This window comes from Girardinichthys multiradiatus, chromosome 22 (assembly GCF_021462225.1).
Source record: "Girardinichthys multiradiatus isolate DD_20200921_A chromosome 22, DD_fGirMul_XY1, whole genome shotgun sequence".
Classification (NCBI taxonomy): Eukaryota; Metazoa; Chordata; class Actinopteri; order Cyprinodontiformes; family Goodeidae; genus Girardinichthys; species Girardinichthys multiradiatus.
In genome coordinates, this window is record NC_061814.1 from 22,151,163 (window position 1) to 22,164,532 (window position 13,370).

The following is a 13,370-nucleotide window of genomic DNA, read 5'->3' on the forward strand; positions in this document are numbered from 1 at the left end:
AGTACTTTGGACCACTGAGCAACAGTCCAGTGCTGCTTCTCTGTAGCCCAGGTCAGGCGCTTCTGCTGCTGTTTCTGGTTCAAAAGTGGCTTGACCTGAGGAATGCGGCACCTGTAGCCCATTTCCTGCACACGCCTGTGCACGGTGGCTCTGGATGTTTCTACTCCAGACTCAGTCCACTGCTTCCGCAGGTCCCCCAAGGTCTGGAATCGGCCCTTCTCCACAATCTTCCTCAGGGTCCGGTCACCTCTTCTCGTTGTGCAGCATTTTCTGCCACACTTTTTCCTTCCCACAGACTTCCCACTGAGGTGCCTTGATACAGCACTCTGGGAACAGCCTATTTGTTCAGAAACGTCTTTCTGTGTCTTACCCTCTTGCTTGAGGGTGTCAATAGAGGCCTTCTGGACAGCAGTCAGGTCGGCAGTCTTACCCATGATTGGGGTTTTGAGTGATGAACCAGGCTGGGAGTTTTAAAGGCCTCAGGAATCTTTTGCAGGTGTTTAGAGTTAACTCGTTGATTCAGATGATTAGGTTCATAGCTCGTTTAGAGACCCTTTTAATGATATGCTAATTTTGTGAGATAGGAATTTTGGGTTTTCATGAGCTGTATGCCAAAATCATCCGTATTAAGACAATAAAAGACCTGAAATATTTCAGTTAGTGTGCAATGAATCTAAAATATATGAATGTTACATTTTCATCATGACATTATGGAAAATAATGAACTTTATCACAATATGCTAATATTTTGAGAAGGACCTGTAGAGGATGACAACGAACCAGGAACAAGTGTTGATGTCAGCTAATGCTATATTCCATTCAGCTCCGAATTTGTAACTTGGATCTGGGAATGGCATTAAACCCAAATTAACCATGCTCCTCTTTAGAGTCCAAACACCAGTGAGATTGCCTAACTGGTAAACTTAAGACATTAGCCTTCAGTGAATAGCAATCCAAAGTAATATCAATGTACACTATAAGGCAAAAGTTTTAGATACAGGAAAATAAACTGTATCTAAAACCTAATTGATCTCAATATGCTTTTCCCACAGCTATCACAAAGGTTTATACGCAAAGCAGCCATTGTGGATTTTCTGGTACAAATTGTTTTGAAATCTCAGACTTTCTGTAATTCCAAATGCAAGTGGCTTTTCCGTTATTTGGAGATTATTTGAAGTTGGAAATTGCAACATTTGAGTAGAAATGTCTGTTTAAACCCCACCCCTAATTAAACCAATAATGCAGTACCAATGGGTAAGAATGCTTTTTGCTGTTTCTTTTGTCTTTTTTTTGTAAACATCGAAACAAATCGGAAAAGTCCCTTTGTCATACTGTTTTAAAGTGTCTGTCAATATAATTTGGAACTTGGAAAACATATTATCAGAGGTGGTACCTCAAGAACCACTGCATTAAATCCTACCTTTGCAATGGTTTAAAGTTATTTTAATATGATGCTAGAAAAGGTAACAGAGTGATTGGAGTTGCCTCTGGCTTTTTTGGAGCAGTTGCTCCATACATACCTTACCTGTTTCAATAAATTACCGGTCACTCCTACACATTTCTCTTGTTTACAAGAAAGACAATTGACTGTTCGGAAAGTCATGGTGTGGATACCTAAAAGGCGCTGCCCATTATTGTTAAGATGATACTTATTGGAAAATAAAGCTTGCATGTTAAGAGGCTATAGTATCATCATGTCTGTTAAGTAGCAGACTGCAGTATCGCTACAAATAGGCCTGCTAAGTAACTAGTTACCCAATTAACCTCCGAAAAGTGACAATGTTCTGTCAAATAAGCACTTATTTCTTACAAAAACTATGCAGCATTTTCCATGAGCCCTCCACCACCATATACATCTGTGAAAACTAATAAATAACATTTAAAAAGCTAAACCTTTTTAAAAAAATTCTACTGTTTTAGCTGACACTTGTTGGACCACATGTTTGCTGAATATTGGACCATTTGCACGTTGCTGGACACCACCAGGCCTTCCGGCGTTTCGGCCATTTTGTATCCAGGACAGTCCGTTACTACAAATCCCACCGCCCACTGCAGCTGATATGATGGAGCGTCCCAAGTCTGGCGTCACAGGAGATTATAAAGGATGGTGACCCCCTTTAAAGAACGCTTTTCAGCTGGAGACCGGAACAGCAACTGAAGTGCATCACTTCTGGAGAAGAGTCTCAAGTAGATTTCATTTATTCTCCTTCGTTGGCCAATGGAAAATTAATGAGAGAGGTTTCTAGAATAAGAAGGCCAGAAATTTCACTTTGCCGATCGAAGACGTGAGTTAACACGTAACCAAAAAAACCACGGAGTTTCAAGGAGACGCAACATTTCCTTCTTTTTTTTGTACCAGTCGACTAGTGACGGTCCGTCATTATTTTTCTACCTTCCTGCCACCAAGGAAGAAAATGGACTGTTTTGATGAGTTACACCGGGAAGGCGTGGATCGCTTCACCCCCATTTTTTTTACTCTCTCACTCGCCGCCCCAAAAGGAAGACATCAACAAGTAAAATCCACCCTTTTATTTTTATTTCTTTCTTAGAAATAGTCTGGGCAGGGTAGAGGAGGTTTTAGTGCGATTAGATTTGCCATTTAATCTAATGTGTTCTGAATTATATGTGCATGCAACCTTTTATTGAAACTTTGATGTGCTGTGTTGGATGTCTGGAAGCTGCTGTGCTACCCAGCTTTGTGTGTGTTTTGCAGGGTTGTTGAACACCTGAGAGCCAGCGCAGGTGCACTGTGGAACTGAACTGTTAAAATAACCTCATGGGGAAATTCACCATTTCCTTTGTCTTCAACTTTACTGCTTACTATCTTGCCGCCAAAAGTTTTATAACTCTTTGTGTGCTCACCTCCGCCCAGAGTTGGGGGATGTTTTATGACTTAGTATAACTGAGTGACAGTTTGGGCTACGCTCCCAAACTCTGTTCACCACCACATCCCTTTGTCATATTATCATTTTTGCCATAACTGCTGGTTTGATCCCATACACACCCACTGCCGTTTTGCTTTATTGTGTTTAGTTAGATATTTTACCCCGTTTTTGTGTAGAACTTTGCATGTTTGAGTAGGTGAAGATTATTAAATCGGAAGAGCGGATTGTATCAGGCTGTGATTTAATAAATATTCACATAGATAAAGAGAAGTCGTGGGTGTTTATTCTGTGCAAGAGTGATTCGTCAGTCAAAATAAGTTTAAAAGTTCCCCACGTTTCGGCAGAAACGGTCAATTAAACAGTGACATCTCTGGTAATAGTTATCAATTATTACTGAGTATTTAACGGTTGTAATTATCAAAGACATTGAGCCACAGTTACAACACCAGAAGACATCTCTGGTCTCGATTCATAAATGAGGATTTTGGTTAAGAAATTAATTTTGTCAAATTATGATTGTTAATTATAATTCTTGATAAATATTAATTAATCAATAATCATAATTCCAACACAATTACATTTTAATATTTATTTTACTACTTTTGACTGGAATAGGAATTAATCCTAGGTTTTTCAAAATATCTTTAGCTGCACCAGGACTACCGCTCAACTTGGATATGTCTTAGTTAAGGTGCTGGAAGCCAAAAAGTGTCCAAAGGCAAACAGAGGATTTCTACACACTTATTCTGTACAAGAATCCACCTTTTAATGTGAGCTTTCAGTCGGAGAGACCTTCATCAGAGCAAAATATCTTTAGCTGCACCAGGACTACCACTCAACCTGGATATGTCTTAGTTAAGGCGCTGAAAGCCAAACATTGTCCAAAGGCATACAGAGGATTTCTGCACACTTATTCTGTACAAGAATCCACCTTTTAATGAGAGTTTTCGGTCGGAGAGACCTTCATCAGAGCAAAATATCTTTAGCTAAAAGACCCTGATTGGTAAATTATTGTCATGCGGACGTGAAATAGGTGAGTCTTATTTTAAATAGAGTGAGATTTAGCATATTAAGCTTTGTTTTTGCACTGTGTGTGTGTCTAAGTATTGCAATCAAAAAAGCAATAGAACATTTTATAGAGATCATTTCAACTATAGTAATCAATATGCAATAATATTCTAGCAGAGGTTACAAATAATTCTTGTTTTCTGTTTTAAATATTAGTAATCAAATCATGTTATATATTCCTGTTTATGCTTCTTGTGTTAATAGGGTGATGCCATTTAATTTTGGTATATTTACTCATGGTTATCATACAGTGAGAATCTCATACTGACCAATGCCAAGGTTCTTTTAATGACTATAAAAGAAATGTATGCAGGTCAGGTAAAACAGCAGCAAGATGTGTTGTCAGAAAGTCTACATTCATTCATGTGGTGATATGTGGTTTTAGATTAGCTGTATTTTCTACAGGAGATGAAACATCAAGGCACAGCTGTGACCTGTTCGTAAGCACCCTCTCTGTCTTTATCTGGAATGGTGTGTGAAGGTTCAGTGACATATTTCGCCTTAGAGCAATGGACAGCTGCTTCAACTGAGCGTGTCACAAACCTTGTGAGAACAGAAATAAATAAAACACCATTTTTTTCTTTTAAAACACTGTGTTTGACAGGTTGTTGTGAGGCCAGGAGGGAGACTAAATGATTAGCTAATAAATCAGTAGTACGCACTAAAATTGTGAGGCAAATGATTTTCTGCTGTAGATGTGACATATTTGACATTACTGAGCACTCTTTTGTATCTTATGTATTAAATTCCTATGTTGAAAGGCATGATTTCACCCTTACTTATTTTGGCTCACACCTCCCCATTGGAACATTTTCTGCAATACAAAATACCTTTAGATTTGGATGGTAGAGTTGACTTCTGGTGTAACACAAAGGTCAGTCCTAGCCTCTTTCTATTCTATATTCCTGCTACCCTTTATAAGATCATACAAAATTACCATTTTTCATGCAGATGACATGCATAATTTGGGTATCTTTATTTGGTGGGGAAAATCTGCTGTATTAAAAACCTATTGGTTCAACAAAATCACTAGTGTCCTATTTGTTGACATCCCAAACAATGAACCAAAAAATATGTAACTGAAAAATACTTTATACTGTATTTCTTTAAGTTGATCAAAATTTCTCATAACTTAGTAATAGTAATGTGTGACTTTGTGTGACTTTCACTTGGTAAAATCATGATATAACACAGAGGTGAATTTCTCTTAGTTACTGGCCACTGAGCTGGATGAGGATTCATGTCTATCTTTATACTATGCAAAGTTAGAAGGATGAACCGGAAGGAAAGATACAGTGTCCAAAGCTCAAAGTCAATGCATCAAGGAGATCAGATGGCTTTCAGAGAAAGATAAAAATGAGTCATTATTGGGCTTATTAGAAGGATAATGATACAAAATATATTGCTAAATCTAAAAATAAGCGGTTCACCAGATCCAAAATCCTACTTCTTTGAGGGCATCCTCAATCCATCCATCCATTTTCTATATCCGTTTCTTTCATACAGGGTTGCGGGGGAGCTGGTGCCTATCTCCAGTGGTCTATGGGCGAGAGGCGGGGTCCACTCTGGAAAGGTCGCCAGTCCATCGCAGGGCAACACAGAGACACAGGACAAACAACCGCGCACACACCTAAGGGCAATTTGGAGAGGCCAATCATCCTAACAGTCATGATTTTGGACTGTGGGACGAAGCAGGAGACCTGGAGAGAATCCATGCATGCATGAGGAAAACATGCAAACTCCATCAAGAAAGAGCCTAGGCTGGGAGTAAAACCCAGGACCTGTTGCTGCAAGGCAACAGTGCTACCACCTAGGTCATGATGCAGCCCTGGCATTCTCAATCCTTACACCAAATACTATAGAAAGGTTGTGGAGTGAATCATTATAGGAGAAGGCTAGGAGCTGTCTTGTTGGGGAAAGAGAGAAGCAGAACGGAATACAACCATGAATGTCAATTTTTGTTGTACACACAATTCCATGTAAAAATACCTCTAAACATTGGATTTTTTCCCACTGAATATATGTTCGGAAATTGAAAGTTGGATTTTTCAAATATATTTCAGTATGAGATTATGCTGGAAAAAATGAGGAGGTTGCTGTGTAACATTTTATTGTAATGTCTTTTAAGTCAAATAAGTCTTAACGTTAAGTTTTTTAACACCTTAAAACTGTCCTAAAAATGAGGTTTCTTTCAACTGCAAACTTATATAAAGTAAGGGTTCTTCCACTTGCCTTAATTTCTATAATGAATTTTGCTTCAGGTATCAGCGAGTGTTGTTTCTAGAATCTCCTTCTGGTTCAAAGCATTCCAGCTAGACTCAGTACTAGATTAAACTGACTCTATATGTACCCTCAATTGAACAAAAATCTATTCACTGATTGCTATTACATTTCTGAAGTGTTCAAGAGTTACGTAGAGCCCTGCATTAAACTGTCATCAAGTGCAGCAAATCATTTTTAATTAATCATGTGCTATATCGCCAACTACTTGAAGTTGCTGTATTTATATGCATGCTGAGAGCTTGAGACATTTTTGCAACATGTTGGATGTTCAGAAAGAAAAAAAAGGTGTTAATTTGTTTTGGCAGGATTTCAATCATATGTGGTTTTGGGGATTACATAGCAATGCCAACAAAGGCAGGCTGCCCTTTGTTTGTGCACAGGGGCAATGTAGCTGGTCCTTTAATAGCTGGGGGGCTAAGGGTGCAGAAAAAATAGGCTTTAATCAATTAGAGAGAAACGTATCTGGTGGGGTTCTGCGTTTTCTGTCTCCTGGTGTCTCGTCTTGTCATATTTGCTTGCCTATGTGATGGATTGAAAAAGGCAGTAACCACTTCCACATTTTAGGCCTTTTTCTTTTACAATATTAGCATAGAACACAGCTGCATTTTATCAATGCTGGTTTTGACTGTAGGTTTTATGTTTTTTTTTTTTTTCTCATGTCAACAATATATATTTTTTTCTTAAACTTAAATGAAAAGAGAAAGAAAGGAGAGAGCATCCATCTTCAGGCTTTATTTACATTGAGTCAGACTTATTTGTCAATATTTACACTCAGGAATTCATGAAACACTTCAATCTCCTTCATTTTTTCCAACTGTTTTGCTCCGTCTGTTTGCTTTGTTTCTGTACTGAATTGCCCAAAATACATACAGATGCAAACACAGCCATTAGGTTCAGCAGACAGGAGCAATTTGCACCTGTTTCGCATCAGGTCGGGGTCCTTTTTTTTGGCCACAATCACATTAGATGTACTTAAGTTATCAGTGAGAATAACATCTGAATTGAAAAATCGTGTCAGTATTATGTTTTAAAATTACCATGTTGTGCGGCAAAAAGTACAAAGCAATGGAAAGATGCTTCTCTTTATCTGATAAAAAGTTTTAACTAAAGTATATAGTATACAGTCTATACAGTGTACTAATATTCTTATTATATCAGAATAAAAAAGACACAGTCGTGCAAAATTAAAAGCTTCTTTTGGTGCTCTTGCGTGATACCTTCTAATCTCCGCATGTGGAGCGTCTGTTCAATTTTTCCACAATTTCAAGATTTCAATTTTAAATAAAGATAAAAAAATAGAAATATCAGTTTAACTCAATTTAGACAATTTCTTGCTGGGGAGGTACCTTTTGTGACATCCCTTATGTGTTTTCGTTCTTTCTGTTAAACCAAGCAGAGCGGCAGTTTATTTTTTTTGTTTTTCCTTTACCAAAATTAACACCAGCTTCCATCCCATTTCTTTGTGCATCACAAGCAATTCTATTGTTTGAGGCTGGCAAGCAATTTACTCTGGATGTAATTGACAGAAAAAATTTAAACAATTCCCAAAATGCATGCAAAATATCTTGTTTAAACGTAGTGTAGGAAACTGTGTCAAAGCAAAGAGAAATGTTAAGAGCAGTTCTGCCTTTGCATCTTGTTTTAAAATTAGAAGAAGCAAAACACATTTAGCACTAATAATGCCATTGTGAACATTCCCCTGAGTTTCTGTTACAAATTAGCTCTGTCAGCTTTGGTAAGCCTGACATTACTGGTACTAATTAGTTATTCTCATTGCTGTATTTTCAGTTTGCAAAGCTAGAGCTGAACTGTCTCTTGATTATGAAGCAATTTCTAAACCTGTGTCTATTAAAAAATAAGATATGTGTTCTTAGGTATGTGAAAACATAAATTAAATAAGAAGTTAGTAAAGATAGTCAAACAGGTAGTGAATCTGCCAAAAACAAATGACAGTCATCATATAATCTCAAATACTGCAAATCCGGTCCTCTGGTTCTTCCCAATGATGTCCGGCATTGGTTTGGTGTATAATAAGTAATAATCTAGTAATGGCAAACTCTGCTCGTCTTTCTCCTCTGATACTCTCTCTTCTTTCAAGTAAATAAAATTATATATTTCTCTGTATCATTTTTCTATTTTGTAGCATCACCAAGGCATACTTTCTGAATTTGAGCTTTTTTAAAATCTTTGAACCATAAGTTGGCTATGTATGCTTTTAAACCAACCTACATGCCAGAAGCTTTTCTTGCTGATAAAAAAAAAAATCAAATAAAAAAAAAATCAAAGGGAATACTATGTTTTAAGATTTCCTTTTTTTGATAATAATGTACTATCAGCAGCTTTTTATAATTTTAAAATGAAGTGGAATATTTTAATTTTGATTAAAAATTAAAAATTTGATTTTAAATTTTGATTATATAAAATCCTAAATAAATAGGATTTTTTAAAATCATTCATCATACCTACTCTACACTGTTTGGCTTTTATTGGTGGAAAGATGGACCAAACTACATAAAGACAGAAAAAACCCCTTGCAACACATCCTTTCTTTCAAGTTTATGCTACTACTCAACTTGCAGAGAAGTACAGGAAGCCAGGAGGAACGGTTTTACACTTACGTTTCAGAGAGGTTGAAGACCTTCTGGGAATCCCCGCTCACAATCCGATACGTGATTGGATCATTTTCTCTGTCTGTTGCCTGGAGGAAAGAATAAAATGACACAGGAAACATAAAATGCTATCATGAACATGACAGCTACAGGGCTAGGACTTAAGTAAAATAAACGTAATACGGACATTGACATTAAACTATAATATAACTGCAAAACATAACATGAGTGAGGTATAAATCGGGCAAACTATGGCATAAAATCCTCACTGAAGGTGAACTGTGTGAAATGTGAATCTGTGCCTTACCTGCAGATTGAGGAGAATAGCTCCAATCCTCATGGCCTCGCTGATCTCTAGATTGTAGGTGAGGATGGGGAAGCGTGGGGGACTCTGGTTGTTAGGCGGCAAAATCTCAATATAGACTGTTGTTGTGGAGCTCCTGGATAACAGAAGAATACGTCCTCAATGACTGTATCAGTCTCTGTTCAAAAAATAGTTTTGCTCACAGATGTTCCTTATTCCCAGCACTTTCGCCGCAGCTCAGAGACAATGTTAGTTGGTTTAGTTAAAGGCAAAGCTCTCATCACGATCTTATGTGTAGATCTTTTTTTCTTTAAAGCTTTCGCTTCCAGTTCCTCTTCTAATGAGATTATTAATGTTTCTTCAAACAATAAGCTGTAAAACTGAAGAAATATATTCCAGAGCAAATTCTTAAGACCGGGAAAGAAATGCTTAGTCTTCACATTTTGTGCTGGTGAATCAGAATCAAAATCAGAATCAGCTTTATTACCAAGTCACAGAAACAAGGAATTTGACTCCGGTACACCTTGCTCTCAGTGATTTTTATTTATTTATTGTAATTCATGGAAATAGAAAGTACTTTTTAAAATGTACATTTATACACAGTTACTTTACAAGAGCAGATAATGTGAGATCAGTCCAGGTATGCATGGTGCTGTTCTGGAACTGATTGTCAAGTGCTTACAAGTGAAACAGTCTGGGGGAAGAAACTGTCTCTGTGGCACAGCCTCGGGCACTCGCATAGCGGTAGAGAGCACGACCCATATACGGAAGCTTCAGTCCTCGATACAGCTGTCCCTGGTTCGAGTCCCAACCCAGGTGACCTGTGCTGCATGTCTTGCCCTTCTCTTCACCCCACTTCCTGTCTGCCTACTTTCAAATACCAAAAATAAAGGCCACTAGTTCCACAAAAAGTCTAAAAACAATAAAAATGATGGCCTTACTGATGTGGCTGAATAAGGCATCTCTGAAAGATGTGCTTTAAGAACAGTAAATGCCATGTAAGGCCACATCTTATCCCACACTACGTACTTTTTCATCTGTACTTTTAAAGGTAGTGCCAAACACAGGACCTTAGAAGATGAATGAAGTATTACTCTCTGATGAGAACATGTTTTAATCTGCCACAGTGTTACAGTATGCCACGAGCCATCATCTCCGTGCCTTGAAATGTTTTCTGCCTTTTTTGTATTTGTTTTGTATGCTCTTAAACGTTTAATCAACTGACAAACAGCCAGCTTGAGATTAAACACAATTTACTCTAATTTTTCTAATGTATCTTTTTCTCTCTTGCTCGCTCATGTTTCTTCTTTTTGTATTTTCATACAATCTGATTATGATTCACCTGCAGAAAATGTGAAAACTTTTTTCCCAGTTCAAGATTTTGATCAGAAGTGTAGATGTTTCCAAATTAGTTTGAAAGTCTGTTCTGTTATCATTATTGCCTTAATAATGGCATAAGACAATTAAGCTGAATGTTATGGTTATTTATTCTCTTGATTGTTGGTTGTCTGTATGAGGTACGTTTTGGTGAAACACAAAAAATGTTTTTTTTTCCTATGTTCCCTTGTAAACCTTCATAACAACATTTCTAGGCTAAATTGCCAAATTACACCATGTTTTGTTTGATATAAAGGACATGCTGAATACTTGAACATCTCAGCTTGAGGCAGAGAGACTGACTGACCTTACCCAGGTGGAGCAGTCCATCTTTAATTCTGGTGGAGAACCATGTCCTCACACTTGGAGGCCTCAAACTGAGGAGTTCAAAAATCTTGGTGTCATGTTCACGAGTGGTGGCAGGATGGAGAGGGAGAAGGACAAATGGATTGGGTCTCTGATTTGTCATAGTGAAGAAAGTGCTAAGCCAAAAGCAAAGCCCTAAAATCACTGCCTTTGTTATGACCCTCAAATGTGGTCATGCTATGTGGATAATGACTAAAAGAATGGGATCCCAGATGCAAGTGGCTAAAATGAGCTTCCTAAGTAGGATTGCTGAGCTCATCATTTAAGACAGGTTGAGGGACTTAATCATTTGGGACAGCCTGGAGTCAGCCCGCTACTCTTTAGTACAGAAAAGAAAAAGATATGGTGCTCCAGGCATCTAATCAGGGTGCCTTTAGGGAACTCAATAGTTTTCCAGGCACATCATCCTTGGAAGATACCCTGAGGCAGACCCAAAATTTGCTAGAGAGACTATCCCTTCTGGCCTGGTATTGCCTCGGGATCCCCCAGAACGAGCTGGAGAGAGTAATAACTTCAGAAAAAGCAGGAGATGGATGGACGGACATTCGGATGGTACGGATGGATGGCTAATCTATAAAACAGCTCTCACATTCGCTCAAAGCATCTCTTCAGAAATGTTATTGCAATTATTTAGCCCACAGAGGACATACAGAGTAAAAGTTACACTGCAGTCTTCATATTAAGAACAACTTGTAACCAATAAGGGTTATATGACCAGTGCATTGCAACTTAGGACAAATTAAAACCAACTAAAAATCAGTTAGATAAAGAGAAAATCTGCCCATTGTTACTGTGTTAAACATCCATATAATCAGTACCAAATAAATATGCTCATTATTTCATCATTACCAATTTCTCACACACTTTTACATGCTTTGGCAGGTTGTTATATTACTGTACCTTCTCTGGTTGCCGGGTGCATTATCAGAGGCTTTGACTGTCAGTGCATAGGATCGCCCCACAGTTAACGTGACACCAGGCGCCACAGTGATGCGTCCAGAGTGATTATTAATAACAAAATCTCCTTGGGCACCAGCCAGGATCTCATATGTCACCAGACCATTCAAGCCCTCATCAGCGTCTGTTGCAGTTAACTGAGAAAACAAATCGAGAAAGAGACTAAGATCATACATTATGCACATGATCTGTCTGCTTTCTGTTCCGCAGGTTGTAGTTTTAACTGGAGGGGTCACAGCTAAAATTATTTCTGAAACAGCCAATAATTGAATGTGTTTTCTTGGGAAGGAGATGTGAGGTTTCATAGTAGCAATTATTTTGGTGCATTATTTTATTTTAATGGCCTCTATTTTTTCGCAAAAATAGAGACCTGTTTCTTTTACTAGTCGAAGCTGTGAAATAAAAAACAAATTTCTCTCTATAAAAGATGAATTAAATTGATTAATAAAATTTGTAAACAAATAGCAACTAAATATTTGTTTTTTAAATGAAAAAATAAAATAACATTATTCAGAGTATTTCTCAGACCTTTCAATTCCAAATGCAATAAGGAACCACTGCTTACTTCAATTTAATTATTTGGGGCATTCTGCTGCTCATGATTATTAGCCCTCATGGTGCAGCTGACCTTGTGTCTTTAAAGCCTTGAAACTTGAATCCAAGCGTCCACGACCTCTTTTTTTTCCCATGATACTGACACTGGAGTAAACATTGTAGCATCAAATAAGCTTCAGCATACTCAGGAGAGACTCCAGCTCACATAAACGGCTTATAAAATTGGTTAAGCGGTCAGAGCAGACACTGTGTAACCCCTGGCCTCATTTCAGGCAGGGTGAAATGGCTGTTAAAAAAAAAGAAGATTAAACTTGACCTTTTCTGCTTCTTTCATTCTTTTTTTTTTTTTTTTTTGGAGAGGCAGTGCTGTAAGAACAGATCAACTGAAAAAGAATAAGCCGAAAAACATGCTGAAGCAAACAAACTACACTTACGGTAGAGCTGGTGTACAACTGTATATATGCCTGCACTTACCAATATTTGTATACACGGCTTTGCAAACGCCTCGTTACTGCTGGAATCTTTTCACATTCTATTATGATAAAACACCAAAACGTCATTGTATTTTATTGGGGTTCTATGTGGTAGACCAAAACAAAGTAGTGGATAATTGTGAAGTGAAAGTAAAATAATACACGGTCTTCTATTTTTTTCACAAATAAAAATCTGAAATCTGTGGAGTGCATGTGTATTCATCCCCCTTTACTCTGATACCCTCAAATAAAATCCTGCACAACAAGTTGCATTCAGAAGTCATCTAATTAACAAGTAGATTTCACATGTGTGTGTAAATAAATACAGCTGTTCTGGAAATGCCTCAAAGATTTGTTAGAGAACATTAGTTAACAAACCGCTTCTTGAAGATTAAGGATCCCAGCAGACAGGGCACGGATAAAGTTGTCGAGAGGTTTAAAGCAGGGTTACATAAAACTGAAAAGACCATCTCCACAGTCAAGCATGGTGGTG

The 13,370-nt window shown here is 37.7% G+C and overlaps 1 protein-coding gene across 10 annotated transcripts in view; it reads right to left on the reverse strand.

The window, feature by feature from the left end:
- The window catches only part of LOC124858990 (protocadherin-15-like), a 326,056-nt gene that overhangs the window by 123,358 nt on the left and 189,328 nt on the right, over positions 1-13,370 (reverse strand). For all 10 annotated transcript variants that reach the window (XR_007035988.1, XR_007035987.1, XR_007035991.1 and 7 more), the window contains 3 exons: positions 11,793-11,986; positions 9,153-9,285; positions 8,855-8,934 (listed from right to left, as the gene is read on the reverse strand). Coding sequence is in view for 4 of the 10 variants with exons in the window: in XM_047351368.1 (XP_047207324.1) it covers positions 8,855-8,934; positions 9,153-9,285; positions 11,793-11,986 (407 nt within the window). In the remaining 6 variants the exon portion in view is untranslated. The remainder of the gene's footprint in view (positions 1-8,854; positions 8,935-9,152; positions 9,286-11,792; positions 11,987-13,370) is intronic.